This window comes from Hydra vulgaris, chromosome 03 (genome assembly GCF_038396675.1).
Source record: "Hydra vulgaris chromosome 03, alternate assembly HydraT2T_AEP".
Classification (NCBI taxonomy): Eukaryota; Metazoa; Cnidaria; class Hydrozoa; order Anthoathecata; family Hydridae; genus Hydra; species Hydra vulgaris.
In genome coordinates this window covers 40,901,985-40,928,269 of record NC_088922.1, presented here as the reverse complement: position 1 = coordinate 40,928,269, position 26,285 = coordinate 40,901,985, and the positions used below count along the sequence as shown (strand labels likewise).

The 26,285-nt window shown below is 27.0% G+C and overlaps 1 protein-coding gene across 1 annotated transcript in view; it reads right to left on the bottom strand.

Moving 5' to 3' along the window:
* LOC100203026 (uncharacterized) overlaps window positions 1-26,285 on the bottom strand; it is a 43,613-nt gene that overhangs the window by 14,482 nt on the left and 2,846 nt on the right. Inside the window, exons 2-9 of the mRNA XM_065793230.1 lie at window positions 18,048-18,226; window positions 17,290-17,395; window positions 16,737-16,775; window positions 16,335-16,399; window positions 10,538-10,699; window positions 10,354-10,447; window positions 8,898-8,958; window positions 7,171-7,300 (exon numbers count right to left, since the gene is read on the bottom strand). Coding sequence (XP_065649302.1) covers window positions 7,171-7,300; window positions 8,898-8,958; window positions 10,354-10,447; window positions 10,538-10,699; window positions 16,335-16,399; window positions 16,737-16,775; window positions 17,290-17,395; window positions 18,048-18,226 — 836 coding nt within the window. The remainder of the gene's footprint in view (window positions 1-7,170; window positions 7,301-8,897; window positions 8,959-10,353; window positions 10,448-10,537; window positions 10,700-16,334; window positions 16,400-16,736; window positions 16,776-17,289; window positions 17,396-18,047; window positions 18,227-26,285) is intronic.

The window sequence follows — 26,285 nt, the reverse complement described above, 5'->3', positions numbered from 1 at the left end:
CACTTTTCTAAATTAAGGGTAACTCCATGTTCCGCAAATTTACTTTGCAATGCAACTAGATTTTCATTGTACTCATTTTCTGTGTTTCCAAAAACTAAAAAGTCATCCATACTTTTTATGATTCCTTTAAGACCATCAATTACGTGATCCAATTTTTTACTAAAGATTTCTGGAAGTGACGTTAACCCAAATGGACCACTTGTTGGGCAAAAACGACCAAAAGGTGTAGTAAATGTACACTTTAACTGACTTTCCAAATCCATGGGTAGTTGTCAATATCCTGAGTAAGCATCTAATTTAGCCATATATTTACACTCCTTTCCTAATAAGGCCAATGCATTATCTACGCTTTTTAACTCATAGAATTAGCATTTTGTATCTTTATTTAGTGTCAAATCGATACAAATACGAAGTTGTCCACTTGGTTTTTTCACAACTACAATAGGATGACACCAGTCAGTAGGTTGATCTACCACTTTGATAACGCCCATCTTTTTCATACATTCTAGTTATAACTTTAATGGTTCTAGAGGTGGAAACGCTACTCGTCAGGTATATGTTATGGTGTCACACTTTCATGTACCTCAATATGTACAGTCACTTTTAATTGTTCCTAACTCATTGAATACTGAAAGAAACTGTTCTACTATGTTATTTTTGGTTATTTTAATCATACCACAAATAAATTCTTCAGGAATGTCTATTTTGACAAGGTTAAACTTTTGACGGCAGATTTACCTAATAAAACAGTTTTCACATTCTCACAAACATATATGGTAATTAACTTACTGTTCTGACCATTGATTGTAAATGATTTTTGGAAACATCCTAACAAATTTAGTGGTTTATGATCAGGACCTAATAATTGTCTGTAACTAGTATGTAATTGATTAATTTTAATTCCAAACTTTTTCAAATGGTTAGGTCCACTAACGGTAACTTCGGCACCAGTGTCAATTTTGAATTTTATTATACCATTTTTTACTTTTAGTTGTATTTCCCAAGGTCCTTCAGGCACAGAACTAATCCAATCCAATTGCACAAAATCAGCTTTCACACTTCCTAAATACAATGCTGTATGCAAATGCTGATGCAAAATTGAAAAAATTTTTATTTTGTCTTGCTGATCAGCCTCTCTATCTGAAATATTCGATTTTGTTTTTAGGCAAACTGAGCTATTTGAGAAATGATTCATAATTTTACAGTCTCTATGTTTTTTACCCCATGCTGGACATTACTTTCTACTAAAAGGATGCTTTTTTAAACAGAATTTATACGCCAATGAATTTAAACTAAAGTCTCTTTCATTGCCAGTGTTCTGTGTATAAACTTTTTTCTGTTGTATAGTTGTTGTCTGATTTGGTCAACATTTTCACTTTTATTATTTTGTAATTCAGATACACCATCTTGCGCTTTTTCTGAAGAATGACAAATTTCGACAGCTTTATCCAGTGTTAACATCTTTTCAGAAAGTAAATTTTCTCGTACTTTGTCACATCGTATCCTCAATACAATTTTATCTCTTAATAAACTGTTAAGATAATTGGCTGTTATACAGAAATTGCAGTTTTTACTTAATAATTTTACTTCTGTCAAAAACTCATCAAAACATTCACCATCTTCTTGAAAACGTTTAAAATATTTGTCTTTTATTATTTCGTAATTCAGATACACCATCTTGCGCTTTTTCTGAAGAATGACAAATTTCGACTGCTTTATCCAGTGTTAACATCTTTTCAGAAAGTAAATTTTCTCGTACTTTGTCACACCGTATCCTCAATAAAATTTTATCTCTTAATAAACTGTTAAGATAATTGGCTGTTATACAAAAATTGCAGTTTTTACTTAATAATTTTACTTCTGTTAAGAACTCATCAAAACATTCACCATCTTCTTGAAAACGTTTAAAAAATTTGTCTTTTAAAAGTTTCATAAATAATACCCTTGACAAAGACTTACATTTTCTCCAATATAACAGAAGGGTCTATTTTTTCATCTTCGTTAGTTTTAATGATTCATAAATGTTTCGAGTTTCTGAAGAAAATGTATATCTTAACATACACTAGTGGCTATAGGAATGGACACCCCTTCAAAATATATGAAACTTCACTTTGGTATGTTTTTAAAAGAAAGTAATCATATTTATGCGGTTTTGTATATTGATTATTATTTTTTGATGTGTTTAGATTTAAAAAAACTAAAATTTTGATTAAAATTCACAATTTTAATATAAAAATATAATAATTTAATGACAAATTGGCAAATTATGGTAAAGTTACGTTTTACAGCTTACAAAACATGTTATTAAAAAAATGGCTTATAAAAAAAAAACTTAATATTTTGTTGGATATCCATTATTTTTTGTTACTGCAGCAATCCTGCGAGGCATTGAGTTTACTAAATTGTCCAAATCTTCAGTGCTGATCACGTGAAACCAGGACTTGATTAAGGCCTCTATTAATTGTCGCATGTTCCCAGGTTCTTTCCTTACAAGTTTTTTCAGTTGAGACCACAGGTTTTCTATCAGATTCAGGTCCAGACTGTTTCCAGGCCACTTCAAAACGTTTATCTTTTTGGCTTTAAACCAATTTTTGCGGTGTAGCACTGTCCTGCTGGAACACACAGGTTTCTGTTTTGCCCTCAAACAAATCATCCATCGATGGGAGTAATTTGGCTACTAATATGCTTTCTTGGTATTTAAAATACCAAGAAAACATATTAGTAGCCAAATTTCTTTGGTGTTTAAAATACCATCCACAATGTGGATACGACCCACAGCATCTCTGGTCATGCATCCCTACACCATTACAATTATGGGATGCTTCATTGTAACAAATGTGCACTCGGGTAAAATCAGGTAATCTTCACTGGGCCTTCTTCTCACATAATTGATTCCATAACTTCTAAAAATGGAAATCTTGCTTTCATCACTCCAAATAACTCTTGCCCAGTCTTCCTTTCTCCACTCCTTGTGTTCTTTTGCCCAAATCAAACAATTCTTTCGTTGTTTTTTGTTTAAATATGGTTTTTTTCTGGGTCTTCTTGCTTTTAAACCATTTTCAAAATATCTTTGACGAGTTGTTCTTGAACTAACCGAAACTCTGGCAGCCTCTAAATCATTTTTAATTTCAGCTGAAGTTGCTCTTTGGTTCTTAAATGCAAGCCTCATTATTATCCTGTCATAGTTGGCAGTTGTCTTCTTAATTTTTCCATTTTTTGACATATTTTTGAAGGTATTGGTTGCCTTAAACCTTTCGCACACCTTCCTCACTCCAGATTTTGTTGCTCTATTTCCCAACTTTTTGATGATTTCCATGTACAAATAACCTTTTTCACGTAATGTAGCAGCTTTGCATCGCTTTGTAGGTGACCAATATCCTTTCACCATTGTAAATAAAAGTACAATTTTAAAAAACACACTAAATCTTCAAGAGCACTGTCGACTTTTCACTAGCAATTGTTGAAACTCAACTAAACGACTACAAAACAATGATCTTGTATTTATAGCTGAAAAGGTTTATGGATAAAAATGTTAATTATTAACGTAATCAACTATTAGTCATCACAATAAATAGACTAATTTTCACAAAAGCACAAAAATAATGAGACATTTACCTTTTACTAGAGAAACCCATTAGCAGAGCAATGACTCATTTTTGACACCAGTTAGCAATAATAATCCATAATTATGTTTAAAATTGATATAAACAATTAAAATTTGCAATTTCCTATCAGCCAAATAATAGATGACGTGGTTTAAATATAAAAATAAATAATTAAATCCACCAAATGCATGATATGTCAACTTTTCTAAGAAAAATGGTAAAAATTACAGGGGTGTCCATTCCTATGGCCACTAGTGTAGCAGCTTGATATGGTTTTTTCTCTAAAACTGACAACAAAACATAATCATGCTATTTCTCAATTCAGAAGCAAAATGCAGCATACCTATCTACAACTAAATCTAACATTGGAGAAGAAAGACCAACTTTACCACTTTCTGCCATTTTTTTATAAATAGATTTTCAAGATTAAACAAGATAATTAGTAAATACTATAAAACCTTATTTTCGCACGTTTATTTACATACTTGTAGTGCCATATTGTGTTCATAATATATTCTTTTCTCAAACACCAGTACCAACCTATCCAATCAAGCCATGATACATGTAAATATAATACACCTTGTAATAGAAGATTCTTAAGATTTTAACGCCCCTAATGACAGATTGGAGGGAGAGGGGGAGAAGTATTTTCAGCCCTATGTGAATTTGTTACTTTGTTTTATTTAACTAATATTTTAGTTTATAAAGGTCCTTACCCATACTGATTTTGAACTTAAAAGATCTCGCAAAAAGATATCCTATCCTTTTATAAACAAGACTTTTCAATCTGTTCCAACAATTGATTTTGAAAAATTTTATCATTTCAAAAAAAACAAGTTTGCGCAGAGGGTTTTTGAGGGTTACAATTAAAATATTTTTTAAAATACTTATACTATTTCTCCACTGGTAGTAATAGGGCAAATTGATTTTAGGGAAAAAAATGTACAAAAATTCCCACCCTTAATGTAGAAGCATCATAAAACACTTTTTTTAAACAAAAACTGTTATATATTTATCTCTTATTCCTTTTTCTGTATTTATTAAAGAATTTAACTGTAATTAGTAAATATAATAATACAATTATCTTTTTGATATGTATAGCTGAGAAAACATATATCTTAAAATGTTAAATATTTTAGCCTCCACTTATTAAATATTTTCCTTGTGTTAAATATTTTAGCCCCCTCACGAAAATGATTGATAAAATAATTTAGTTTAATAAAACCCAAAAAACAAAGATACAAACCTAGTAACTAGCGGGAATGTTTTAAACAAGGTTTGTCAAAACGTGGTTATTTATGGAGAGCATGATACAAACCTTAATTAAAAATATGTTTTTCACTATGCTCTTCTTCATAAACAACTACACTTTTTCAAGATGTAATTGAGAACTTGAATGTTATAATTAAGAAACGTAAGATGTAATTGAGAAGATGAAAGTTGTAATTAAGAAACGTAACATGTAATTTAGAACATGAAAGATGTAATTTAGAAGATGAAAGTTGTAGTTGAGAAACATAGGATGTAATTTAGAACATAAAAGTTGTAAATAAGAAATCGTAAGATTTAATTGAGAAGATAAAAGATGTAATTGAGAAAAGTATAAAGAATACAAAGTTATTAGTATTTTGATTTTTGTAGTCCTAATACACTTTGTAATTTAAATTTAATGTAATTTAAAGCTTGAAATAATAATATAATATCAATAAAATATAAAAAGTCATGACAAAGGCATTTAAGATTTAGGTGGTCACTGGGAAAATCCTATTGGGTGTCAATTAAAACTTTCTTTTATTTTTGTTTTTGAAAAACTTAATTGAGATTTCAGATGAATAATAAATAAAACACAAATAATTTATTTACATAAAAATTTAAAATTTAAATTTAAACAAAGTCATTAAAAATCATTGCAATATTCAGTTAAGCACCAACTTGGACGTCTTCCATATTTAAAATCGTTGTATAATGTGTTTATGTTGTACAGCGCGTGTACAATCACCTCCCATTATTGTATTTTTTGCCGCAGTAACAATTCTTTCTAAATACTGCATTCCTTGTTCTATAATCCCAGCACCGAATACAGGTGAATGCAAATAACATTTTTAACATTATTTTTATTTTGGACCATATAGTTTCCACTGGGTTTTACATTGGACTGTAGGGTTCTAACCGTAACAACTGAGCCGGTGAATTTTCAAACACCCTTTCCAAACAAGCTTGACATGGAGCATTGTCTGTTACAACAACCAATTCCTCTAAATGATTCCAGGATGTAAGCCACTGGTTAAACAAAGCCAACATCCACTCGTTATAAGAGCCTGCTTTAAATGATCCTCTGTGAGTTTCCATCATGACGACATTTGTAGTTGATATAGCTGCAATCAAATGTATGTTTGCACCTTTTGAAGAAGGTATTTTCATTATTGCTTTTTTCCTCTATTTGGCATGTCGTTGTGTTTTTCTACAAAAATGATAAAAATTTATTTCATCCAACCAAACTATCTGATAACCATTTATGGTGTGTTTGTTAATGTTCTTAACATATTCAGCTCTTTTTTATTTGTTTTCATTACTATTTATTGTACTAGGCTCCTTGTAAACTTTTTCAAATGAAAATAGTCTGCCTTCGAGGTAATTGGCATTGGTGGTTGTGCTGACGCTAATATTAAATTGTTTTAATATCCTTGTTTTAATGGCCACCAATGTCAACTGACAGTCACTTTAAATCCATGTTAGTGTTTCTTCAATTTGAACATCGGATAGTTTTTTTGGTTTAAAACCACCTCTTCCAATAAAATTTAAATTTCTGCTGCAGACCCAATTGTATGCTGTCTTATATTTGACACCTAAAGTTTGCGCCAGAGTCACCCAATTGTTGTTTTGCTCAGCACATTCAATTACTCTTCTTCTATCATTCAATGAAGATAAAATATAATGCTTTCTTTCAACTTGTTCAGTTGTATGTATTTCATGTCTACATTTTAGACAAGGTGGTTCTGGTTGCTCCAGAAGTGATTGTAAAGAAATTTGGTGAAATAAATGCTTGCACGGATTCAATTTAATAACAGACTTTCTTTTCATAGTGTATTGACAAATAACACAACGATCTTTCAATTCCATTACTGTATTACTGTATTGCTGGTGCATACAAATGCTAAATTTGATATTATTAACTTATTAAAATGCATGTCCAAGAAGATCTTTTATAATGACCAGCTTACATTGAATTCGCAATTACAAATAATGTATTCTCATTTACATATTATGATTTGGGCTTCTCAATTACATTTTAAAATTTCTTAATTACATATTGCGACTTCTAAATTACATGTTGTATTTCTCAATCACATCTTACTTTTCTTAATTACAACTTTCAAGTTCTCAATTACATCATGAAAAGGTGTAGAAAATGATTAACTTTTTTTAGACATTTATAAGACTTTTACACATCTTTAAAAAGTCTAAATTTCTTTACTTATCAAAAACTTTAAGTGTTTATAAAAACTTTTTTTATTTTTATTTTTATGAAAACAAAAAAATTATCTAAAAAAAAAAAAGAAGATACTTTTCTAGTTGCCTGTGTTTGATTATCTACTTGAATGTCTGCAATTTTGCATTTATCATTAGCATTATTTTCAAATGCATTATGAATAATTTCTGTTGCCACACAGTTACTTTCTTGAACCATATTGCTTCTTAACAAAGAAATAAATAAAATAAATAAACAATCTTTAAAATAGATTCAATTTATCTTTTCAAACCAACTAAGTTGTAGGTTTTTAGGGCACATATGTAAGCTAGGATTTAGTTGTCTAATAACCTTAACAGGAAATTAAACAATTAAATATAGCTGAATATAAGAAATTAATTGGAGCTTTACAGCTTGACACCTGTAAAGCTCCAATTAATTTCTTATATTCTTTGTGAGACAAAGACTTAAACAGGATTTAATGATGCTAAATATATATATATATATATATATACATATGGAAATTATGTTAGTGTATTTTACCATCGATATATATATATATATATATATATATATATATATATATATATATATATATATATATATACATATATATATATATATACATATATATATATAAATATATATATATATATATATATATATATATATATATATATATATATATATATATATATATATATATCGATGGTCAAGAGCACAAAGGTAATACGTCCAACATTTTATGGTTTTGAGTTATTGACATATATTGTATTAAAATATGTAAAACAGATCAAAATAAAATGTATATATTTATAAGTTAAATATTTATAAACAAAGAAACTATTAAATAAGAAGAATGAGTTGGTATCTAAATGTAAACATAAAAGCTAAATTCTCATTACAAAAATCTCATACAGGTGATTAAGCAGCTAATTTTATATTTTTCTTTTTTTATATTTTTTATTTTATTTTTTTTATTTTGACAACAGAGCACACTTCACTGTAACTTTATATTTTAACAGTTTTTTTGTTTCTTGTTTTGTATTACAGGGCTGATATACAGGGCTGATGATTTTTCAGGGCTGATGATTGTCTTTACGCATGAAATTACTAGTGCTATAAAAAGTTTTATTTTCTTTGTTTATAAATTTACATATATAATGCTTTACTTAATTATATAATAAATCCTATTTAATAATTTATTATTAGCCACTCTAATATGTATAAGAGTTTTTGTATCATATATATATATATATATATATATATATATATATATATATATATATATATATATATATATATATACATATATATATATATATATATATATATATATATATATATATATATATATATGTATATATATATATATATATATATATATATATATATATATATATATTATAATATGTATAAGTAAATATATAAATATATATATATTTACTTTATAAGTAAATATATATATATATATGTATATATATATATATATATATATATATATATATATATATATATATATATATATATATATATATATATATATATATATATATATATATATTTACTTATATATATATATCAACCCTTGGAATTAGGGTCGGCATTAGGCAATGCCGACCTAACTGCCGACCTAAAAGTGTTTAAGGTCGGCAAAAAATTGCCAACCTCATTTTTATGTTATGGTAAGCCCTTTGTTTCAATTTTTGCCGACCTCCAACAGTCGGAGGTCGACAATAAAATGCCAACCTCATATTTTTTAATTCTGAGGGTTGATATATATATTTTAACTTATATATACATTGAATATAAGTTTTGAATACTGGAACATTTTGAATCCTTCAATCATTTTTGCTTGAACATCAGTTTTCTTGAGTTTCTCAACTAAAAAAAAAGTAATATACTTTACGATTTTAAATTCATTTAATAAATTTTCTAATAGTCAAAGGATTTAATTAAAACTATAATATTTACAGTTATATTTATAATTAAAAAGTTTTATTGGTTATAACATTTTTTAACAAGATTTTTTTCGAAATTCGATTTGAATATTTATACTAATTATTAATATAAATTATTTAAATATTTTGTTTCCAAAGTCCATCAAGAAAAGTTATTGCAAATATTATTTACTGCATATCAATACCAACATCTAAAATGTAAAATTAGCTCTGCACATATTTCTTATTTAGCACATCAAAAGACTCCATCTAGGCATGGGTTAGTTTATTATGTGAATCTAAACTTCAGAAACAATATCAACAAAAATTTTCAATGAAAAACAATGAAGTATTAAAAAAGATGATATAAGTAAAATGAATAAAGCTAAGAAAATAACTTATTACAAATTCTGATATTTTTCTATGAAATTCATTACGTATTGGCTGTGTGCACTGCATAGCTTTGTGCTGTGCCATTGTATAGCTACAAAGTGATACAAACACTCTAAAACTTTTGGTGTAATTAAAAAGGCTGCAGCACAAGATTCATTATAAAATAAACCAATCATCGAATTTAAATGTTTAATATTTTTTACTTAATAGAAAACAGATTGTCTTTGATGACTTAAATTCTGTAAACTAAAGTAAATTAAAGATTGTTGCTAGAATATTTGTGGAGTTTTTGAATTCAGGAAAGAGTATATACTTTTATTAAAAAACGATCTGCAATTATATTTATTTAAAAAAGTTTATTTCATGCAATTTCTAATGATAATGACTAACCTTATTTAATAAATACTTTGTGTAAAGTTTAAAAATTACTTTGCAAGTCAGACTTGTCAATAGGAAAAACTCTATCCTCACCGCTTTCACCTAATGGGCAATAGAAACTTTTTGTTAAAATAGTTAACAAACCAGTAGAGAGAAGGATTAAAATTTGTATTAAGTTTCTAAAATAATTTGGTGTCTGTGGTTTCAATTTTATTGGAACCAGGAACACCAAATATATAGAAACATAATAAAAAACCGTGGATACACAAAATATGATAAGCTTGCTAAAATAACTTTGGTATTTTTAAATTTGGTAAGGCAAAAAATCAACACCTTACTCTTTCATTAAATCACATGACAATAGGCCTGTTTTAGCCTAATTTGACTTCAAGTCTTTATAGCATACTGGTTATGGAATAGTATAAACAAAATGATATGAATGTTTTGCCTAAAACAGCAAATTCTGCACATCAACATTAAGCAACATCAACATGTTGCCAATAATATTCAACAAGCAACTTGTGGCATAAATTAAAAAAAAAAAAACAAAAAAAAACTAAAGGTTTACTAAAAAAATCAGCAGGATTCCAATTAGGGTAGACAGACAATCCAATCGATTCAAAAAAAGGCAAAACATGTGCATTTTTTCCAAAAAACATAACCTAAAAAAAATGTAACCAAAAACAATTAAAATAAAACATAAAACAATAAAAACCACTTTTTTAATTTATTAAATAATTTATAAAATCAACCGTTCCATTGCATAGCAACATCAGTTTGTCAAACATGTGAAACACTTGACTAGAAGGTTGGTGAATAGTTACACAAATGGCATGGTTTTCTTTTAAGGCAAGATTTTTAAGAGTTTTTATAAGATTGAATGCTGTAGAAGAATCTAAACCAGTAGTTGGCTCCTAATAAAATAAAACAAGCAAAAATTATTGTCTATATATATATATATATATATATATATATATATATATATATATATATATATATATATATATATATATATATATATATATATATATATATATATATATATATATATATATATATATATATGTCTATATATATATATATATATACATGTCTATATATATATATATATATATATATATATATATATATATATATATATATATTATATATATATACATATATTATATATATATATATATATATATATATATATATATATTATATATATATATATACATATATTATATATATATATATATATATATATATATATATATATATATATATATATATATATATATATATATATATATATATATATATATATATACAGTAGTGGCCAAAAAATTAAGGCAGGTTACGTTTTTTAAACTTTTTCAACTTATTGTTTATTTATGGCATTATTACCTTGGATACAAATAATTTTTTTATTATATTTTGATTTATTTTACACCGTCAGGTTGCCATAGTTGTGATATTATTATTAAATGCACTATTTTCGGAGGGCTATTCTCAAAGTAGTATAGCAAAACAATTAAAAATATCAAGATATGCCGTGCAAAATGCTTTACATGTGTTCAAGACTATTCAAATCGCAAAAATTATGGTAGAAAATGTGTGAGTACATCACGAGAAGACCATTTTTTAAAGAATGTTGTTAATAGTGAGCCCCACACAACATCTGCAAAGTTATCACAACTTGCTATGGAAAGAGGACTTACTATTAGTTCGAGAACAATTAGAAGAAGGTTGTGCTATGACTTTGGTCTAGTTGCAAGAAGACCAGCTAAAAAACCTTTATTAACTCTATCTCAATTTCAAGCTAGGATTAAATTTTGTAAGAGTTTAAAAGACAAGACACCGGAATGGTGGGAACGCGTAATGTTTACAGACAAAAGTACGTTTCAACAGATAAGAAACACGGGCTATAATTATGTTAGAAGACCTGTGGGAGAATGCCTGAATCCAAAGTATACCATAAAAATAGTAAAACATCCTCCTTTAGTCATGGTATGGGGAGCAATCACAGCGCAAAACCGATGCGGGTCGCACATCTTTAAAAAAGGTGAAAAAGTCAATGCACAAAAGTATCTAAGTGTATTGAAAGATAAAGTGAAACTGCACATGGAAATTACTAAAACCAGCATTTTCCAGCAAGATTCAGCACCTTGTCATACAGCTAAAACAGTTAAGAAGTGGTTTACTGATGATAAAATTGAATTAAGTTCACCCGATCTTAATGTTATCGAGAACTGCTGGAATATAATAAAGCAGAAAGTTGCAGCACATCAGCCAAAATCTGAAGGACATCTTCAAAAAGTTAAAGAAGTGTGGACTAATGAAATCACTCGAGAATTTTGTAAAACATTAGTACATGGAATCCCAAGAAGAATACAAGCTGTGCTTGTTAATAAGGAACATCTGACAAAGTATTGAATTATAACATTCAAGTCATTTAAACTGTACTATTGCTATAATTTGGTGCTATAACTATTATTTTATTGAATATTAACAATATTTTATAATTTTTATCTATTTTTTTTCATTTGTTTTACATTTTCTATTGTGTTTATTCAATAAAAATTTACACTGCAAATTTTGAGTTATTTTTTATGATGTGCCTTAATTTTTTGGCCACTACTGTATATATATATATATATATATATATATATATATATATATATATATATATATATATATATATATATATATATATATATATATATATATATATATATATATATATATATATATATATATATATATATTTATATACATATATACATATATAAAGTTATCAGCAATCACTTTTTAATCGAGATTATTATTTAATTATAGATATTTCGGAAAAATAGTTTAAATTGTTTACAGTTTTTAAGAAAGTTTATGTCTAGCATCTTAAAACTGATAAAACAATCCCATATATATAAATAATTAAAGTACACCAATTAAAAAAATTTGTCTCTCCAACCATAAATTAAAATAAAAGAAGTGCTTAACATTAAATAGGAAAATTCTTCACTTAATAAACAAACAATTTACTTTAGTTTTAACTGATCTATTTAATTTAACTGCCATTTTATTTTATTTTTATTTTGATAATACTTATTATCGTTTTTATTGGTTCTTTTTTGTTCAATAATATATCTCTGCAAAGTTTTTATTTATAATATTTATTATATATAATGTCTTGAGTTTGCAAAATTATTGTTTTATATATATACATATATATATATATATATATATATATATATATATATATATATATATATATATATATATATATATATATATATATATATATATATATATATATATATATATATATATATATATATATTAGGGTGCATCACAAAACAACAATCTAAAAAATTGATTTTGTCTGACACCTAATTGTGTTCTATATATCAAAAAAACAATGACTTTCAAAAATTTTAGAATAAGAAATATTTTTAGAGGTCCCCTGACACTCTTGAATATTTGACCAGTCCCTAATATTTATAAAATACATAGTTTTTTAAAAGTAGGTCGTGTTGGGTCTCAAATTAAGCCATATTTTTAAAAAATTTCAAAAATAATAATTAAAAAAAAAAAAACATTTTATATTTCACTGCTATGTATATATAAAACTACAAAAAATGCACCTTTTTTATTTTCATTTTAAAAATGTCATATTTATTGCAGTAAAATCTAATGTGAATTTCTTTTAATAAAATGATTATTTTAAAAATTTTTATAAAATATCACTTAATTTGAGACCCAACATGACCTACTTTTAAAAAACTATTTTTTTGAAATCATTTGGGACAAATATTCAAGGGTGTTGGGGGACCTCTAAAAATAATTCTTATTCTAAAATTTTTGAAAGTCATTGTTTTTTTGATATATAGAACACAATTAGGTGTCAGACAAAATCAATTTTTTAAATTGTTATTTTGTGATGCACCCTAATATATATATATATATATATATATATATATATATATATATATATATATATATATATATATATATATATATATATATATATATATATATATATATATATACAACCATACATATATATACATGTGAGGTTGTTATTAATATAGGTAAAAAACAATGACTTAAGAATACATACAATACATGACTAAGGACATATCTTCATATATTTATGAATGGTATATATATAATGATGTACTCGATGAGTCACCTACCCTTCATCTTCTAGGATTAACTCTAACTTCCGATTTTGCTTGGAAACTATATATCAAATCCATTGCAAATTAGTACCTGCTAAAGTTGCATCTCTTTGTCATGCTTAACACTTTTTTACTCCGCATTCTATTCTTCATCTCTATAAATCTCAAATCACTCCTTGTTTGGAATACTGTTGCAATATCTGGGGCAGATCTTCCAATGATGCATTTTCTCTTTTAGACAAGGTGCAAAAATGCATTGTAAAGATAGTTGGACCTGCTCTTGCAGCCAACCTCCAACCATTAATTACATTGTCATTATGTTTCTTTTCTTTCTCTTTTCTAAAAATACTATAATGGGCACTGCTCTAAAAAGCTTGTGTTTCTTGTGCCATCTACTAAAATTCATTCTGATGTTACTTGTCATTTAATTAAGTCTCATCCTTTTACTGTGACTGTTCCTAAGTGCTCCAAAAACTCTTATAAGTCCGTTTTTTTTCTCAAACATCAGTTTTTTGAAATTTGCGTACTTCATTTTGCTTTCCTGATTCATATTATTTGCAAACTTTTGAGTCATCTGTCTACCGTTATCTTGCTGTATAAACTTCATCTTTTCTCTTCCAGTAACTTCCAACTCTAATAGTGGTTGTTTGCAGCCTTGTTAGAAGCGAAGATGTTGAAAAAAAAAAGGATAGAACTTCAAGGTACCCTAGAAGTTACCAGAAACAAAGAAGAATGTTGGCCTTCAAAGATGATTTTAATACTGTGGTTAGAAAAAAATGAATTAAGGTTAGAAAGAAATGAATAATTTCAAAGACTTTCCTTGATACATATATAACAAGCTAATTGAGAAGACAAGCATGCCAAACTTTATCAAAAGCTTTTGATATATTACAAGCAATAGTCCTTGCCTCACTGCCTTCATCTAGTGCACGGTAGAATTTTAAAGTCACATCAGTTAACAAGTTAACAGTAGAACAAGAAGACCGAAGTCCATATTGATTGTCAGATAGTAAGTTATTAGATGCATAATGAGATATTAGAATAAAGACTTTGCTAATTATAGAAAGAAGACTGATCAGACGATAGTTGGAGGGTCAGAGTGTGTTCCAGAGTTTTTGAAAATTGGAACCACAGATGCCATTTTCCAGTAGGCAGAAAAAAAACGATTCAGCCAAGCACTTATTAAATAGTTTAGACAAAATCAAAGAGAGTTTTCAAGAACATTTTTGTATGACAAAGACAATGTTGTCTGGACCACTAGCCACAGAAGATCTTAAATAGGAAATGATTTTAGTAACAGAAGCCAGAGCGATTTGGATGAGCTTTAGTGATAGCGGGGTCAGTGGTGTTAAAGCCAGGCCATTCAGTGTGAATAAAGTGACCTATAACAACAATATTGGCTGAAATACATACATAAAAAAATGTTCAGAGGATTCAAATATAATTTCTCAACAAATAGATGAAGTATATGGCAAATAGATGAAGCATAAGTATATGGTATAAGGCCAAGACAAGTATGTGACTATTAGAGTCAATAATATATATATATATATATATATATATATATATATATATATATATATATATATATATATATATATATATATATATATGTATATATATATATATATATATTTATATATATATATATATATATATATATATATATATATATATATATGTATATATATATATATACAGATAGATACGTATATATATATATATATATATATATATATATATATATATATATATATATATATATATATATATATATATATATATTAATATATATATATATATATTTTTTTATATATATATATATATATATATATATATATATATATATATATATATATATACATACATATATACATATATATATATTTAAACAACTTTAAAATGTATTCTACAAAATAGAGTGCTCAATGTTCTTAAAAGAACAGAGCAGTTATAAATTAAATAAGGTTAATAATAAGATTTCTGATGAGTCTTTATTGATGAAACAGAGTGTTAAATGAGAAACATTTTTGTTAAGTGATTCTCTACTAATTTATATATATATGTATATATATATATATATATATATATATATATATATATATATATATATATATATATATATATATATATATATATATATATATATATATATATATACTTGGATACATAAATTTATTAAAATCAATTTTTTTTCTTCTATCTGTAGAATCATCAGGAAGGCTTCCTGATGAACCTACAGAAGGATAAACAGCTTGTCAAAGAAAAATTATATGTGTTTTTACTAATCAATTATTGCTCCATTCTTTAAGAAAATTGAGCATTCTATTTGTAGAATACACTAACATATTTTATATATATATATTTTTTGAATTTCAAAAATTACATCTAAAATTATGCATGCAGGATTAGTAATGAGCTCTACAGCAATACTGCAACGTTTTCTTTCACCTAGAATAAAAGAATAAAAAGAAAATGAAAAGAACTTGCACACAAAAAAATAGAGAACTTTAGCATAAAAAGAACAGGAATTTAAAAAATCAAAACAAAATTAGCTGAATGCAAAAAAGCACAAGAACAAAAGAAATTACAATATCAATAACACTAACACAAACAACATAAACACAAAAATATTTAAGGCATTATAAAAATATATGAAATAGCATAAACACAAAAAATAACACAAATTACTTGAAAACAGATACAAAAAAATATCCATAAAACTTTGAATATTTTTTTGAGTATAAAATAAGTTATACAAGAATGAAAGTATTAAATTAGGATTTACCCCCTGAACATCCATGCGGATTGTGACTGTCACCTATCACTAAAAAAAAAATTAGGAGGTTTTACATGATCTTAAATCCATTTTTATGGTGGTTAAGATTAACTTACGAAAATAATATGAAAACTAAATGTTTATATGAACTTCAAATGAAGATGTTTTGCAACATAATAAACATTATAAGAGACTGAGAACAAATAAAAACTCAGACCATCAGTCGCATCATTTCAAAACATCAAGAGCATTATCTCAGACCATTAGGAGCATCTCAACATAGCTATATAGTTATGTTAATTATTTAGGCATCTAAATAGTATATACTATTTGGATGCCTAAATATTTTCTGATGAAAATTCAATTCTGTCATCAGAGAAGTACTTGCCCCCAGATTCCTATCACTGTAATATTTTGCAAAACATACTTCATATTAGTATAAACATAAAGTATTGTTTCGTATCCATACCCTTTCTAAAAGTTACCATTCAAAAACACAGATTTACATCCTTGATACGTATACTTAAAATATATATAAATTAAATTTGGACTATGTAATCACCAGTGTTTTCACATTTACGTAGACCAAGATCGTCGATCACTTTGTCAACAACAGCAAGTTTTTCACACCACTTCATGCTGTCAGGGAGTCTGATTTTACCTACAAACTTTATTAAATTAATTATTAATAATTTAGATGTTAATCACTTAAAATTAGAAAATATAAAATATACATTCAAAAAAATTTTGATAGTATATCTTGAAAGCAAAATTCTTCTACGAAATTCTAAACATTTATACTTTTTTTTATTTATTTGTATTTATGTCATTGTTAACTAAAATTGCACAGATTTAGTGTTAAAGTCTTTGTTAGTGTAGCTACACCATAAAATGTATAAATCAAAAAATGTTTATTTAAGATGCAAACCACTATGACAACTTGCTTACGTCAACAAGGAAGGTAATACAAATAGGAAAGAAAATGCTGTCATACCTTAAGATGAAAGTGACCAAGTTAATGTTACCAATATTGTTCATCAAATATTTTATTAGCTAATTTATGTAGAGATGGCGACAATTTGAGGGAAAATATGTTTTATTAATGAATTAGGAAAAATTTTACTTAATTCAGAAATATCTTTATTCATTTTAAACAAAGTTTAAATAAAGATGCATACCATCTTGTCTTATTTTGTGTTAGAATTTTAGTTAGTGTGTGAATATATATAATTATATTAATCATCAAATATTGTAAATATTAGCATAGTTTAGTTACAAAAATAACTTTATAAAAATTTTAAAAATTAATATTACCCTTACTTCTAAAGTTTGCCTGATAGTAAGATTTGGAAAAAAGATGTCTTCTTGCATTACATATCCAATTTTTCTTCGAAGCAACTTTGAATAGTTCTCTCCATTAATTAAAATTAAACCACCGCTCAAAACTCCTTTTCTTTTTCTGCCAGCAAGTAAGTTTAGAAGGCTTGATTTGCCAGCACCTAAAGTTGTAACTTATTTATAAAATAATTAAAAAAATATATATATATATATATATATATAACTTTTTTTAATTCAAATATGACATAATGGAGTAGTTAAAGCAATTCTTCACAAGCAGATACTCTTCCTGACATATGATCGCAATGGTCATGTTATAAAAAAGTTATATAAACTCATACCAATACTAAAATAAGTTTAAATATAATTCTACAAAAGACGCCATAAATATCTCTTAAATATCAAAATGAGATGATTTGCAGTCTAACTAAAACAGAAAGTGATAAGAGAATTAGAAGATAATTGGTATAAATATCTATGATAGTATATGAGACACTATGGGTATTGCAATTGTGTTGCATATGTAGAAGCTACTGTTCATGAGCAACTTTTTTGTATTGCAAACAACTACAGGCTAGTTGATAAAGGCATAACTAATATTTATTATTGCCATAAATAACTTTCATAGCATAGTATTGTAGTGGTAGAGCATTTTGTAAACAAGATTTAGAACTTTGTAAATAAGAAGTTTAGTTCAATTCCCACTACACACTGAATAGTGCTATTTTCAACATTTTATCAGGGCAGCAGTCTTGTTTGTCTTGGAGTTAAATATTTGGAGAGAGAGAGTTATAACAAAACTTATAACTTTTATTTAAAGGAAAAAAGAGTAACCCCTTGACTGAAGTGGCCTCCTGCTACCTTAATGATAAAAATATTATAAAAAAAAAAACAGCTTAGTTAAAATTAGCTTGAATTTTATACTGACACATAGCTATGATACACAAAGCATCACATAACAGAAATAAAATTTTATTTTTTCTGAAAGATTTTTCTATTTTAATTTTTTTAATATTTCATTATGGAATTTAGTTAGCATAAAAAATTTACATTTAAAAATTTTCTTTTTAATTGGGGTTTAAAAAAACTGATATTTGCAAAATCCTTAAACTGCATTAAATTTAAACATAACTTCTATATATTATTAAATAAGTGGTATATTAAATAAATTCAAAACCAAGCAATAAAAAAAAAATGTTTGCATAATTTTTTTTATGGCCGTAAAAATTGTCGGAGCATTGATTGGATTGCCAAATTTTTTAACTTTTTATATGTAAAATAATATTCTAATAACCTTTGTAGTAAAATGCTATAAAACCAATTCAAATACTGAAAATTTTATTAAAAACAGGTAAACAGCTTTGGGTTGTCCATTAATCACATCAACAAAATAAGGGGTAGGGAGGGGCTGTATTATTTTTACTTAAAAATAGGAAAAAAAAGATGTTCTTTTTCCAATTTAATTTTATTTGAAGGTGGGGGGGGGGGGGGAATAGGTAATTAAATGTTGATGTAATTTCATAGGGTGGTCTTTGGAGTTTTGACAAGTTATTGACAAGGGGGAGGGAGGGGGAGATGTAAAAATTGCCAAAAACTTGTTGACATTAATGGACAGTCCCTTTTGTTTACCTGTTTTTAATAAAATAATAAGTTTATTAAATTGTTAGGCTTGTAAAACAAAATTTGATACAGAGTTATATTCATTTCCAGTCTTTATTTTTTCTTTTTTCTTTTTGGTTTTTCACAAGAAAAATGGATCCTCATTCGCTATCTTTATGCAGTTTTTTTACTTCATGCTGGTTGAGTAGTGAATTTCAGCATTTTCAAATTTTTGGCATTTATTTTTACAATGTGTTGTATGCCTAACTATGTTCATTCAGATCATGGATTCCTAATAATTTCTTCTGACTTGAAACAATGGTTCTTCTAAAAAATTTGATTTGCATCTAGTAGAACAACCTCTTCATCTTGGCAGAAAACTGAGTAAAGAGGTACAATAGAATTATTTGAAAATCAATTTTACTCACTCTGAATTTCAAAATGTCTCTATATCATTATGGAAAAGAGTTTTCTTTGATGCACTTCATGCTACAAGATATCTATTATGCACTCCTAATAATTCTAGTACAAGCTGTTGCTTTAAATTTTAACAAAGATCATTTTTTGGGTCCTCAATTTTGTTATGTTTTATTAACCCAGGACCAATATTTATAAAAAAAAAACTCTTCCAAAGAAAATAAATAGATTTTGCAAGTAAGTTTTAGGTCATTGAAGCAACTCCATTATTCATATGTGAGATTGTCTAATGGTCATGAAACTGCAGTGTCTAAATAACAGACTGCTTAGGGAGTTGAAATATAGCCAACAATTAATAATCTAGAAACTCGTATCATTAGCTGTCCTCCAACCCTTAATGGTTGCAATAAAACTTCTTTAATCATAAAAAAGAAAGTTGAAAATAATTTAACAAGATGACCACACTTTTTTTGAGTTATAAAATTGGAAGAGTTTAGGAGATTTTTAAGGGCTTTTTAGGAGATTTTACCGGTAAACTTGGAAAAACAAATTAAAAAAATTAGGATTATTTAGGAGGATTAAAAAAATTTTTTATGAAATTTAAATATTGTTTAAAGTTTTGAATATTTAAGTTGAATGTTCGAAAGAAAACTTAAAGATCAAAAAACAAGTTTAAATTAGGAGACTTTAGGAGGCATTTTTGAACTTTAAGTATACTTTTGGAGAATTTTAAATTCTCCTAAATTTTTAAGCTTGTTGTTAAGCTTAATTTTTGAATTCTTAAGCTCGTTTTTAAGCTTAATTCTTAAATTCTTAAGCTTTTTTTATATGGTGTATCTGGCAAAGTTTTTGAGTTTTTATCAAATCGTTTTTTTCTAACCGCTTTATTAAAGTCATCCTTGAAGGCCAACACATTCTTCATTTCTTGAATTTTCTGGAGTACCTCAAGGTTCGATCCTTAGTCCTGTTTTGTTTCTTATATACATTAATGATCTTCCCGACAACTTTTCATCTAAAGTATCCTTTTCGCCGATCTTAAATCTGATCTCGCTTCTGTAACAGATTGGGGCTCGCAGTGGCTTGTAAATTTTAATTCCAGCAAAACTCAGTTATTTACTGCAAACAACTATCACAATATTGGCGACATTCCTATATTAACGAATGAGACCTCTTCTTTACGTCTTCTTGGATTATCGTTTACAACTTACCTTTCACGGAAGCCATATATACAATCGATCGCAAAATTAGCATCCGATCAGGTTGCCTCTCTTTATCGTGCTCACCATTTTCTCTCTTCTGATTCCATTCTCTACCTCTACAAATCTCTTATTCGCACCTGTATGGAATACTTTTGTCATATTTGAGTAGGTTCTTCTAATGATGCTCTTTCTCTAGTTCGACCCTCTCTATCTGCTAAGCTTGCGCCTCTTTCCCATCGTCGTAAAGTTGCATCTCTTTCTCCTTTCTCCAAATATTATCACGATCGCTGCTCAAAGGAGCTATCATCTCTAGTTCCATCAACAAAATCTCAATCTCGCTTGACTCGTCATTCTGCAAATTCTCATTCTTTTACTGTATCTGTCCCTGCATGCTTTAAAAACTTTTATTCCTCTAGTGTTTTTTCCGCATTTCGGCTATTCGGAACTTTCTCCCATCGTCATGCTTTCTTGACTCGCACAACACACTACTTTTCAAGTCTTCTGTCATTTTCTTGCTCTATAACTCTATATTCTTTTTTTTTTCTAGCTATCTCTAACTTAATAGTGGTCGCTTGCAGCCTTGTTGAGAGTGAATCAGAACTTTTATTTATTTATTTTTTTTTAAAAAAGAGGAAATTGTATTTATAAAAGAAGATAAAAAGACAGTATATCTTATAAATCACAATAATGCAGTTAATATATTCACCCTCTTCTTAAAAGTGTATAAGCAAGTGTATATTTAGAAATCAAGTTTTTTTAGTGTTGTACAAACTGGTAAAGACCTTTGGCAGAATGTCTATAGCTCTAGTGGATATAAACAGGGTGGCCACTAGGGTTATGGCATTTTTTCAATCCCATGCTCATGTACTGTAGCTTGATAAACTTTTATCTAAAATACGAAATGAACTATTATTTGCATATCTTTTGAAAAAAGTTCACCCCGCCATTGAAAAATTGATTATGACATAAGTACTACTATGTAATACACGCCTCCTAATAAATCCTAAAATATCCTAATATTTTAAAAACCTCCTAAAAAGTCCTAAATATTAGGTCTTTTTTAGCTCTTAAACACTTTTTAAATTATTTTTTTTTTAATATTTTGCCGTTTAAAAATATTGCAATGACCAAGTATATTTTACAATTTTCACATTAGTAACGGCAGGACTTCTAGAAGATTATGAGGATCTTGTCATTAAGCCCTTTACAATATATGGTTAATTTTTAATAAAAATACAATGTCTGTAGTGAAATAATAATACAACTTTATGCAAAAACATTTAAAAACTAGGATAAAATGTTAAAAAGCCAAGATAAAATGTTAAACCAAATAATATGCAAGATAGACGACAAACAAAAAAACAAACAAAAACAATTAAAAATAAGTCAAGATAATTTCAATTAAAAATATTTTTTTTTTAAGTTTTTGTTTGAATGAAGCAAAAGCCACTTGAGTAGAAAAATCAAAATTTGGTAAGACTATTTTGTTCCAGAGATAAAGACCTCGATGAGAAACAAATAACTGGCCTTTGCTTTTACGGCAAAAAGGGGCAACAAGATTGTTATTAATTCGATGATTATATTTGTTTTTAGGTTTCATACAATAAAGATTTTGTAAAATATTTGGAAACAAACTTTCTCTACATTTAAACATGAAACATAAAATATTTAAGACATTTTGTGATATACATTTAAAATATTCACTTCTTTAAAAAGTTGTTTCGTATGAAAAAACCGTGTTTTAAAATTTATTGCGCGAGCTGCGTTTTTATGATAAAGGTAAAGAGATTTTAGCTTTGTTCTATGAGTGCTTCCCCATATATTATTCGCGTAGTTTATATGACAATGTATAGATGAATAATATAATTGTGTTAACTAGTGTTTACTTAATATATATTTCTTGCTTTATAGAGAATTCTGATGCATTTAGCAGTTTTATTGGAGGTATTATCAATATGATTTCTCCAAGATAGATTTTTATCAATATATACTCCGAGAAACTTAGTAACTTTTTGTCTTTTTATTATTATATTATCAAAGAAAAGGTCTGGCTTGATAAGAAGGTGGATAAACAAGTGTCCATTTAGTTTTTTTCTTTATTCAGAGACAATCTATTTTTGTTTAAACCAAGCAGAAACTTTTTTTAATTCGTTTGTATTTAATTCCATAATAACGGGTCAGTTGAGTAATTATAGAAAAATTCGACTTTTTGGAGTGAATTTTTTTTTGGAGTGAATTTAAGTTTATGTTGTTTGGATCTGATAATATTAGATATGTCCATCGACCAAAAGGCCGTAAAAACGATCCTAAATACCAGCTACCAACAGTAAAGCACAGAAGTCGAAACGTTATGAACTGGGCTAACTTGAATCGAGATTGTATCGGCTCTATCCATTTTATTGATGGCATAATGGACAAAAATATGTACAAATATATAGTTAAGAATGTTATGCTACCACATGCTAAAGACAAAATGCCTCGAGGAAGGATGTTTTAGAAGAACAATGACCCAAAGCACACTTCAATCCTTGTGAAAAACTTTTTCAAAACCAATGAAATTTGATTAACCGAAAAGCCTTAGCAATGTCCTGACCTTAATTCTATTGAGTGTTTATGTAAGCTCATTGATCGACAAATTTCAGGTCGAAATCTAACAAGTAAACGTGATTTATTGAATACTCTGAAAAAAGAATGGGAAAAATCAAAATTATTGTGATTATGAAGCTTGTGGACTCAATGCCTTGTCACTGTCAAGCAGTAATTAATGCTAAGGGCTTCCCGACAAAGTAGTAAAGCAATACTTTAAAATAAAACATTTTCAATTAAAAAAATGTTTAAAAAAAAAATCTTATTCAATTTTTTTTATTTTTCCGGAGACTTTGGCACGCGTATATTTTTAAATTAAATGAACTTTTAAGATTAAATTGCTTAGATTTAGTAAAAATTCATTTATTTTTAGATTTGTAATCAATTTTTTGACATTTCAGTGATAATTTGAAAGAAATTAGACTTTTCATTCAAAAGTTATCTCAAGTTATGCTCTTGTCCGGTTACTTTTGCACGCTACTGTATATTTACATAGTTAATTAATTAAATTAATTTAAAAAAAAATTAAATAAAATTTGAAATGAGTTTATTTTTGTAGTATCTATAACCTTTATCGTTTTTATTACATGAGTATTATCTAGTTTATTTAAATAGTTTGTTGCTTTACATGCATGGTTTTGTAAGTTTTTTTAATTTTGTTTTGTGAGTGCTTGCCCGTACAACCACACAGAAAATTTTTTTTGGGAGATCGTTTATCAAAAAATGTAGAGTCGAATTTCCAACATTATATATTGATTATAAGACACGTATCTTTTTTTACACATTAGTTGTACACCTTTGGCACTTGATCCAGTTTTGCCTGTATGACTTGAATTGATAAATGTAGAAAATTTAATTTCTTTTGCATAAGCTTGTTACTTTTTTCTCAATTTGTTTTATGCGTTCTCGTCTTCCTTTGACGGATTCTCTCAAGAACAGATAGCGAAAAACAATTTGGATTTTGAGTGGTCCCCTGCTGTTATCTATTAGTGATAATAGTTCTTCTTGTTGAACAGTTCTTCTTTTCCTTTGTGACTCATAAAATCGTACGAGTCTTTTTATCCAGATTGTCTTGTAGTCATGTACTCTTAGTAGTGGAAGAACTTTTCTCAAAGGACATTATAATTTAAGATAATATTTAAATATATTCCTGAAAGGCAATAATAATAAATATTAGTGTCATAGTACTTTCATACTATTTGAATTATATATAATTATTAGCGTTGCTCAATCAGGCAGCTTTTATAGTCAAAATCTTACTAATTTCCATAAACTTTTAAAAGACTCCAGAAAATTCGAGAAATTTTCAGAGATTTCTAAAAACATCCAAAACAGTCCAGAAAATTCTAGAAAGTTACATGGTTCAAGAAAATTCAAGGCTTCAGAAAGCCATAATGCCTGTAAATACTACTTCGTCATCACCTCCTCCACTATGAGATCTCATAGAGGGTGTGCCGATAACTTACATGGTCAGAGAGTTACGAATTCATAAATGTTTTGTAATATAAAGGGGAGAAATAGAAATAAAATGTATGTAAGAAAAAAAAATTAGCTCCATTTATAATATTTTTAATGCTTCTAGCGGTCATACACTCGCCTTATTGTGTGTCAAACTGCATGTCTAAGTTTTTATAATGAATGTCTTGATCATAATTTATTTGCATGCAATCTGTGGAATATATGTAGTAGTAACCTTACAAATAAGCTTTCAAATGGAAGACAACTTTTACTTGAAGATGATTAGTCAATATCAGACCCGATATACTCTTTAGCTTATAGCGATGATTGTTTTAAAATAAAAACTTTTGAAGAAAACTCAAATTACAAATTACCAGTTCCTCTACCAAAAATTCAATTATTGGAGAATTCTTTATTTTTTAAAGATACAGATGGTATTCCTGTTGCAACTAAAGATCTAATAATAGTCTAATAATTAATACTAAAAAAAAAAAAGAGTTTTTATTGATAAAAAAAAATTTTGAAAAAGTTATCTTTTCAGGTAAATATGTTAACAATATAGAATTACGAAAACCAATAAAATTACGACTAAAGAACCATACCAAAGAAGAAAAATTAAATTTACAGATACATTGTTAGACAGAGGTGGTCAATTTAAACATACTGACCAATCAGCTGAAAGACAAAAAGCAAACTTTTTTTTTCATGAAAATTGGCAGGTTTTAAACACTTATCTTGTTGATTACAGGTTCGGTAATATAACGTTACCTAAACACGGTTTAAAAAACCTTTTTGCAAAATCAATAACTAAAGATGACGATGTTTTTAGAAGGAACATAATGTTTTCAAATAGATAGATGGTATACTCAACTTCAAGGTACAAAACAATATTATTTTGGTAATTTACATATTTAATGCTACTTAATTTAATTTAACTGTATTGTAGTGATTCTAAAGAACA